The 10,014-nt window shown below is 43.4% G+C and overlaps 1 protein-coding gene across 2 annotated transcripts in view; it reads right to left on the bottom strand.

Annotated features, from left to right (window-relative positions):
* LOC147424953 (gamma-secretase subunit APH1-like protein) overlaps window positions 1-7,003 on the bottom strand; it is a 62,376-nt gene extending 55,373 nt beyond the window's left edge. Inside the window, exon 1 of one of the 2 annotated variants that reach the window (XM_086499537.1) lies at window positions 6,814-7,003. In XM_086499537.1, coding sequence (XP_086355663.1) covers window positions 6,814-6,926 — 113 coding nt within the window. In that variant the 5' untranslated portion in view covers window positions 6,927-7,003. The remainder of the gene's footprint in view (window positions 1-6,813) is intronic. The other variant, XM_086499536.1, reaches the window with a different exon arrangement.
* Between the last annotated feature and the right edge of the window lie 3,011 nt (window positions 7,004-10,014).

Consider the following 10,014-nt stretch of genomic DNA (forward strand, 5'->3'; position numbering starts at 1 on the left):
TAGAGAGTGGGGCCTTCGGAGGAGGGTTTTACAACGTCTCTCGTGTCGTATTCTCTTCTCTATCTCTCGGTCTCATGCACTTCCATTCACTTTGTTTGTGTCCATTGCACTCTCTCACTAAAGGAACGGAAGGCTCTCCCTTCCGTGAGTAAGAGGAACCCTCGAGCACAGTTCGGAGCACTCATCTTGAGCAAAGTTCAAACATTCACTTCCTCTGCACTTACAATCGCGGAAATAGCCAAGACTAGTGGCTTCCGAGACAAAGCATCTACCACCAAGTTCTTCTGTCCCTGAACATGGACAATCTAGAAGTGAAACTGTGACAAGATGTTAGCCCACCATATCTGCTTTTCCAAAAGCTGCTTCTATGACAAGAAGTAGCGTAAACTCTAATGATCAGTGAATACTGTAAAGTCGGCTCCAAGCAGGTAATGTCGCCACTGAGTAAGAGCATGGATCACTGCCAAAAGCTCTTTCTCATAAATCGGTATTGTCAATTCTGGCCTTGAAAATAATCGGCTTTCATAGGCAATTACATGGCCTTCTTGCATTAAGACCGCTCCCAAACTACGACCACAAGCATCACAATATACTTCAAATGACTTTTGCGGCAAAGTCAATATTGGTCCAGTAGTCAACTTCTCTTTCAATGTCTGAAAGGCAGTCACCTCTATGGGTCCCCATGAGAAAGGGACTCCTCCATGTGTCAGAATGTGCAAAGGGGAAGCTACCTTTGCAAACTTTCGAATAAACAGACAATAGTAAGAACACAAACCCAAGAAGCTACTAACTTCATGAACATTCTTCAAATCTGGCCAATCACGTATAGTCTCAATCTTGGCCGGGTCCATCTGTACTCCTGCTGCTAAAACGATGTCTCCCAAAAAGTATATCTCCGGCAAGAAAAATTCACTCTTTTTGGCATTGATGACTAACTTGTGATCTCGCAATGCCTGAAAGACCTGTAGCAGATGGTGTCTATGTTCTGCTTCATCCTTGGAGAAGACTATAATGTCATCAAAGAAAGTGCCGACAAATGATCTATACTCTCTGAAAATCCTATCCATCATTCGGTTGAAAGTCGTTGGAGCATTGGTAAGACCAAAAGGCATGACCAAAAATTCATACAAACCGAAGCTCTTCCGACCAAAAATTCATACAAACCAAAGCTCTTCCGTAAGGCTGGCTTGTAGACATCTCCCAGCGCAATTCGAATATGAACATATCTGCTTTTCAAATCAATCCTGCTGAAACAAGAGGATCCCTGAAGTCGTCAAGAATATCATCGATCCTTGGAATCGGAAATCTGTCCTTGATGGTGATTTTATTGAGAGCTCTGTAATCAATGCACATTCTCCAAGATCCGTCTTTCTTTAAAACCAACACCGGAGAGCAGTAGGGTGAAGTACTCGGCTAGATAAGACCCTTTTCCAAAAGGTCTTTCACTTGGTTCATAATCTCTTCATTCTGGGCTCGGCTAACACGGTAAGGTGGCCAGTTCGGTGGCGATCCTCAGGTCGAGATGGGGGCAACTCACCTGGTAGGCCCTCAGAGAAGCAATCGGCATGAGTGTGGAGAAAATCTTGGCGTTCTCTATCAAGTTCAGACATGTTCATTCTGTGTTCATCATTTAACTCTTTCAAGTAGATCGAGTAAACAAAGAGACTGGATTTCATTAATTTGGAAATGGCCGAAGCCGATACAATAGGGACGGACTTTTACATCAAGTACAATTTTTCGGCCCTTTTCGTTCGTCAAAGTTGCTTTCTTTGCCCGATAATCGACCACGGCGTTGTTCTTATGGTACCAAGGGACTCCTAGGAGGACGTCACAACCTTCCAAGGGCATTATGTAAAAGTCCTTGTTCCCTAAATACCCCTGACAATGCAACCGAAGTTTGCCAATGACAGATGTAATGGCTATGTCCCGTTCGGGTGCCGCTAGAACTACCTCTACAGGTGGTCCCATCCTGTCGGATGTAATCTCGAGCCGCGTCGCCAATTTAGGTGAAATGAAATTGGCCTTGGCTCCTCCATCGAAGAAAATCAGGGCTTCTTGATCTCACTTTGCCACAAGCTCGGCAAAGTTTTGTACCTTCATCAATCAGGCTTGGGTCAGTACCCATGCAATCTGGTACCCAGTCCTGCTTTCAACTTGCCTTTTCTGCCACATTCCTTTGCTACTCTCGAACTCTCTGGCTTGTCTTCAGTCTGTTCTTGCTATGCCTTTTTGGGGCACTTTGCGAAGATGTGCCCATGTTCCCCACAACCAAAACACTTCCCCTCTCTAATGTAAATGGCCCTCTCTCAAAGAGTGAGCCGGGGTCGTGTATCCTTATCTTTCTTTTCTTGGAAACTCTTTCTCTTTCTACTTTCATTATTAGAGGTCTCTCGAGTTCTCTAAGCCAAGATCTCATCAGTGGGGTAAGTCAAATTTCCCGAACGTATCGAGAAACCCCGTTTCACATGACCCATCAATTCTTGAATAGAATTTCACTTTTGCTCTAGGCAATAGTCTCGGATCTCTGTAGGGAGTCCGTAGCAAAACCTCTCAACCTGTTCCTTAAAAGAGACCTTCTTAAATGAAGACGTTGATAGAAAAGAGTCTCAAAATCTCTCGCAATAAGCATCCAAAGAATCTCCCTTGGTCATCCAAAGATAATTCCAAGCGGTTCGTATATCTCGTTCGTACTCTTGAGTCAGCCAAGAAGAAATATAGCCTTTTGAATTTCAACCACTTGATTGAAGCTTCCTTCCTTAGAAGAAGAGTGGACCACTATGTTCAAGCATTTCCTTTGAGAAAAGATGCAGCCCTCCTAATCTTGAAGTGCTCTGAGTAGTGCCCTCCACAGAAGGCTATGTCAAACTGCTGAATGAAGGCCAAAGCCCTCGGAGCATCTCGGAACCCAGAAAAGGATTCAAATTTAATCGACTATCCACCTTCTTTGAATTATTTTGCTTTCTTGCTTTTATCTTCAAGGAAGTCATATTGGTTGGCTCTCTAAAAATGCTTCTTCTTTGCATAAAACATATGGTCATCGGAGTCTGAACTGTCAGAGGATGACTCCTATGTAGAACTGTTAGAAACTGGGCGAAATTTGGGTTTCTTTGCCTTTTTCTTGCCCTTTCCGAAGCTTTGCTATTTGCTTCTCTTTTTGCCTTTTTTGTCCTCCTCGCTCGAGTCAAAAGAACTAGAAAAACTGTCAGAAGAAGAGGAAGAAGAGGAACTGGGTAGTCCTTCAAAACGTACTCGCTTCGTCTGCTTTTTTGCAGATGCAAAAGAAGATTGACGACCCAAGTAACCAGGGTAGTCAATCCCCTTCTTGCGCTTTTTCACTAGCTTTTTGGATCGATTGGTTCGCGTCCAAAAGGTGACTGATCTGTGTTTGAACCACCTCTTATAATTCTTGTTCGGTAAACATCCTTGGAGAAGGAGGTTTCTTGATTGCCGGTTTGATGGGTGGTTCTGTAGCTTTCTGCCACTGGGGGTGCACTTCTGCGATAGATTGCTGTGAAAAAATTTTGCAAACTGAGGATCCTTCGCAAATTTAATCATCTGCTTTTGTGGACTCGTCAACCTGCTCTCGACGTTCCATCTCTTGAAGTTCGTACTGAGTAGGCCGAGGTGGCCCATACTCTTCCTCTATTAATTCAGTTGAATCTTCTTCATGATCTCCTTTTGCATCAGCCGATGCAAAAGAAAAGAAGTCGACTGATTCTTCTTGGAATCTATGAGTGTCGCGAGAAAAGGATCGGATTTCCTGACAGGCGAGAAATTGGTCGCGCTCTGATACCATTGTAACAAACTTGGACACCAAGTCAAGACTCTACCGCAACACATCAGAGATTCACTTCAAAACAGTTCACAAAAGACGACACGGCCCGGCGTAGTTCCGTGCCAAGAGGTATTGGCCCCAAAGATTGGCGCCTCTTTTGGTATTTCTTTTTATATTAATATGTGTGCAAAGTACAAGAAAGTCCGCGAGAGCTCACACTCAGCCTCTGCGTCCAAATGCTCGGAGTAATGAGGCCCAAAAGACTTATTTATTCTTACAAGGGATGCCTAAAAGATGAGCCCCAAAAAGTTAAACTCAAAACCAATGGCTCCCAAAAGCATTGGTTAAAAATCTGCCATTCAAAAGCAGCCAGCGCCAATTGCGGAGATCCGTACATATTGCCATGTCAGCAGCCCACCGCGTTTTGCGGAGAATCTGCCACGTCAACAGTCAGTGGAAATTGCGAGCATCCGTACAGATTGCCACGTCAGCCTGTCAGCGCATTTCACAAGGCTGTGCCACGTCAGCAGGGTGTGTCCGGGACCTGCCACGTCACCCAGTTTGTGACAGCACGTCCTAAGTCCAGGCTCACAAGGGTAACAGAACACTTTCTAGGTTATACTACCCTCGAAGTAGGAGTTACAGCTTGTCCACATGCACATAAGGTGTCCCTGGATGGCATAACTCCCTCTTAGCTCTTGGATAGGAGAACAGACCAAGAAGCTAGAATGAGCAATTTGTAACTGTAAAGAGAGGGTTGAGTAGACGAGGATATTTTGTAACAAGACTCTGAGGTCGAACAATACACGGTGCCGTAGTATTATCCAACCACTACCTCCAAAAGCCGGGAAGTAAAATGGTGTCTACTGAAAGTAAATCCAACTCTAACAAGAATTTCCTCAACGAAACCAACTCACAAGTCGCACAACCAACATCTGCAGAATGTACCGCTGCAAGAGAATGCATCAAAACTGAGGGTAAAGGCATAAGGTACTGGCATCCAGATTATTTCCCAACTCTCAAGAGCTTCACTCTCGAGGATAAGTCAAAAACCTGCACCTCCGGTCACATATCACATGCCACAATCTCCAAGTTGCTACGCAAAGTCCAAAGAATGAGGACGACCGAGGCTATTGAGAAATCAACTATCTAATGACAAAGAACCAAGAAACTGCACCAACCACCATATAGAATGATGAACTGCAAACTGCATCCGAAGGAACTTCATCGAAAGTGAGAGTGAAAAGTGCTATTGATATTTATCTGTCTGGAACACATCTCGAGTGAATATCAACCCACTCTCAGAGTGAATCAAGAACATACATCCAACAAAAAGAAACACGCATCAATATCGAGACTGCAACTAATACGGTAAGATCAAAAGACCCTACATCCAAGCTCTACGAGAGAAGAACAAGGTGTTATAGAAAGCCACCAAATAGACTGTCGATCTTGTCCACTGTACATGGAATCACCAGAACCGAAAGGAAGTAGGCCTAGAAATTGGCTCCCAAGCCGGCTTATGCCCCTCTGAAGGGAGGACACCGGACCATGGATAACTGCCACAACTCTCCAACAGTCTCTACCTATCTAGCTGGATCGCCAAAGCTAGGTGAATCCAAAAGAAAATATACCTTTGAAACCTTGAACCAAATCCAAGACAATCGAGAAGAACACCTTCCCACTTTAAAGCATGCTCACTCAAGCTAACTGTAACCGGTTCCTAGTCCAAGAAGAACCACTATCCACCTGTATTGAACAACATGCCAGTCTAAGGATAAGGGAAGTAGGTGTGTTCCACTATCCTAAATAGTATAGTCTCAAGGGATCACTCTTGCAGACAAGGCACAAGAAATATTGCTCGGATACACTAGAAAGAGCAACTCTATCACACCACAAATCCGAAAGACGAAGCAACTACCAAAGTGGATGAAGAGAACATCCGCCAAGATACTAACTGCACTATTGCCTTCAGCACACCATCCAAAGCCACAAAAAATAGGCAAAAAAAATGAAAGACTAGAAGACCTCGTGCATGGTACTCTGTTGAATGGAGCACCGGTAGTCAATTGAAGATAATAACATGGAAGGCCCCTCTAAAAGAGAAGTATACTCAAAAGTACGCTCTGAGGTAACAACTGACTCAACCCCACATCAGAACAGAGAAAATACTGTCACTAAAAGATCTAGAGCTAAAGCTGAGAGCTCCCCTCCAGCTAGGAAGCTCCCTTCCCACTCAATCCCAGGGAAAGAGAATAATAACTACTACAAAAAAATTTGAGACAACCTGGAGTAAAACTGCTTCCTCTGTAACTCTATATTAAAACTTGAATCTCAAGGAACTCGAGACTCAGAGAGAATCACACCATCGGTAAACTCGAACTTATGAGAATTGAAAGACCGGAAAGGCCATCATTTGAGGATCATGTTTGCCAAAGAAGTCGTCGGAGATAGGACCTAGCTACTCAAGCAATCTCCCTACGATCAAACCAAATGTCCGTCGCTCCTCTACATCTACCAAGATCAAACCTGTAGGTACAATATGCCAGACTTCATACAGACTTTAAAGAGCACATATATTGCCACTATTCCAACTTGCTTCTTTAAAATCTTCACCGGAACTGTCTTTTTCACTTGTATTGGAGAATATATCCACCAATCAACTGTGCAATCAATATCAAATACAAAACATATCACCAATACTCAAGGTAAGAGTAAAGGGACCACCTAGGGGCTTCAAATCCTCAAACTTTTAGTAAAAGCACTGTGCATCCACCTTTGAATTGTAGACCATCTCCCGGAAACAGGCAGGTGTGTGTGGTGGTTTGGGGTTTGAGGGTGGGTATATTCACACACAACAAACAATGTCATACATGTCATACATATATAAGAAGCAGGCGCCCTGCATGGGGTGCTGGCTAATGAGAGCATAGTACTACAATGTTAACAGCACAAGAGGCCATGGGATTGCCCAAAAAGTCCAAGATTTGCCTGTCAAAGCCATCCATAAGTATGCAAGATAAGCTGTGTATGATTACCTGGAGAGAACGAGCAGGACCAAGATGGGTTTGGCCGCAATGACAGAGACAAAGAGGGCAAAGGCAGGGCCCAGCGCCAACAAAGCGTAGCCGATGCCAGCAGCGAGCGCCATCAGTATTCCGACACTCTAATAACCAGCCAGCAAATCGCTTTAAACTGAGATACAGGGACTTTCACCTTCGGGAAGTTGTTTGAGCCTCAAACACACTTTATTTTACTTTTCTATCGTGCCATAGAATTTTCTCTATTTAGAGTCTAGAGCTCTTGCGTTCCCACGGGGCTAAGTGCCTAGTCCTTCTACGATTCAATCGTATTAGTGGTATGAAGGTGTAAAAAGAAATGCATGTTGTCTCATATAAGGAGTCCTCATGGAGAAAAAGGGAAGGGTTTCTTACTTCCTTACCAAAAATATGTAAGAAGGCATCATGCAGGTTCAGCAAGGAAAAGGGAAAGATTTCTCATGCGTTAGTTTTCTTCCAATCCTCTTAATACAAACCAATTTGTATATATTAATAGCATTACAATTTTATTGGAAGGTTATCTCCTTCATATCATTAAACTCACAAACGGCTTGGGTGAACACTATTTTGAGTAATTAAACTCCTCTCACTAATATCATTCATGAAGAGAGGGACCCGGCTCTAAGTTTCCTTGGCAATTCATTGATAATTAGCATGTGGACTCTTGCTTCATTGCCTCCTTCATATTCAAAATTTTGTAATTCTCTTAGAAGTTGGTTTCTCGTTTTCTTGAAGAAGAGCAATAAAAAAAGAACATACAAGACTCAAAACCTTCTCATGAGGATGCATTGGTTGTCATAAAAGCGGACATTACATCAAGGAATGTCCGAATTAGATTACTAAAGAGCATAGAAGCGAAGGGTTAAAGATTTCCGGTAATCATGTATCCACTTCGAATTCTTCTACACATGTATTAAGTGATGCAAATATGGTTTCTCATGTGCAAACTGATGTGTGGTCATTTCTAGTTTGTTCTTATAATGGACATGATGCATGTTTGAGTGAGGTGTGCTAGCACCTTGGTACATTGCATAGTGATAGAGGTGGAGAGTATATGTCTCACTCATTGCAGGATTTTTATCTTATGAAAGGCATTAAGCATCAAGTGATATTGCCATACATGTCAGTGTTGGAATTAGGGTTGCAGAGAAATGCACACAGCTTGGAGAAGACGAAGGAAGCTCAAGGCACACAATAGAGAGTGTGTTACTTAGTGTGCAATGGAAAGATAGATAGCCCTAGAGTGATGGGCGTATATACAATGCACGGGGGGGAAAACCTCCTAAGAGGGGAAAAAATGCTCCAGCGGTCCTAGTGTGTTCACACACATCACTACCACATGTATATGGTAACAAATCCCCCCTGGAGTGATGTCGTGAACGAGAGCTGGCACATGAGTAAAGGGAAGTGCAATGCCCTAAGGACATGATCAGTCCACAAAGGGGAGTAAGCCCAAAGCTTTGCGGAAAGCTTCAAGCTTCTCACGAGACAATGCCTTTGTGAAAAGATCTGCAAGGTTGTCTTGTGTTGGCACATAAGCCAAGCTGATCTCTCCTGCTGAGAGCCTCTCCCTGACATAGTGGTAATGCACCTCAATGTGCTTTGTGCGAATATGAAAAACTGGGTTCCTCTCAACTGCCAATGCGCTCTGACTGTTAGTGTAGATAGTGTTGGCAGTGTCCTGTCCAACACTCAAATCAGCCATAAGGCATCTAAGCCATACACACTCAACCGTAGCTGTGAAGACTACCCTGTACTCAGCCTCACAACTCGAAGTGGCCACAGTAGGTTGCTTCTTGCTCAACCATGATATACATGAACTGCCAAGCATGAAACAAAAACCACTTGTGGACACTCGCGTGTCAAAACAACCAGCCCGATTTGAGTCCGAAAAAGCATGTAAGTCTGGCGGCAATGATCCCCCCTTGGGATAACAAGCCAAAATGTAAAGTGCCACTAAGGTAGCGGAAAATCCTCTTAACAGCCTGCCAATGCTTAGACTCTGGGCTATGCATAAATCTGCTGACCTGTGAGACTGGAAACTGGATATCTGGCCTCGTGTTGCATACATAAATGAGGGAGCCAACAACAGTTTGGTAAAGAGTGACATCAACAGGATCGCCAGCATCATGTAGAATCAACTTCAAACCCATTTCCATGGGAGTGGCAATAGGTTTGCAATCCTCAAGTCCAAACTTACATAGCAATGTCTCTATCTAACTTTTCTGACACAAGGCAATACTACCATCACACTGCTTAAACTGTATACCCAAGTAATGATGCAACAGCCCCAAATCTTTCATCTTGAAAGTAGCATTCAAATCAGCCTTAAATTCAACAATATGTCTCTCATTTGGTCAAGTGATCAGCAAATCATCGACATAAAGAACCACAATGAGAAGTACATCACCCTCATGCTTTACATACAATGTGCTTTCTGTTGGATTGTTACGCAAGCCTTGTTTGACCAAATGAGTGTCAGCTTTCTCATACCAAGCACGAGGAGATTGCTTCAACCCATACAAAGCCTTCTTACATCTGCACACTTTGTCCTCTTGTCCTTTTATGACAAAACCATGAGGCTGCATTACATAAACTTCCTCAAATATGTCACCATTCAAGAAAGCAGTAACAATGTCTGATTGATGCACATCCCAACCAAAATGAGCTGCCAATGCACATAGAAAACGCACAGTAGTCATACGACAAGTGGGAGCAAAAGCCTCTTCATAATCTATGCCTTTTTGTTGTGCATAACCCTTTGCAACAAGTTGAGCCTTAGGGCGATCGATCTCACCATCTGGCTTGCATTTCAACTTTTAAACCCACTTCGTACCAATGGCCTTTTTGCCAGGAGGCAAATCACATAAAGTCCATGTGTCATTTTCTATAAGTGCATCATATTCTGATTGCATGGCAGCCATCCAATTTTCTGAATTATGTACTTCATCAAAAGACAGAGGCTCCTCAACATCATGTAAGCTAGACACAGCCAAAGCATAACAATTTGATGCATAAGATGCATGGCGAGAGCCTGAACGAGTACCGCTAGACAAAGGTGCATCCAATTTATTGTCACACAAAGTGTGCACCAGCCATTTTGGCATACCTCTAGCTTGCTCATTTTCAGCCCTTTCCTCATCAAGAACATCATGTACATCTGCATCAGTAATAGGCTTA

Source organism: Adiantum capillus-veneris, chromosome 25 (assembly GCF_014529385.1).
Source record: "Adiantum capillus-veneris isolate H3 chromosome 25, ASM1452938v2, whole genome shotgun sequence".
Taxonomy (NCBI): domain Eukaryota; kingdom Viridiplantae; phylum Streptophyta; class Polypodiopsida; order Polypodiales; family Pteridaceae; genus Adiantum; species Adiantum capillus-veneris.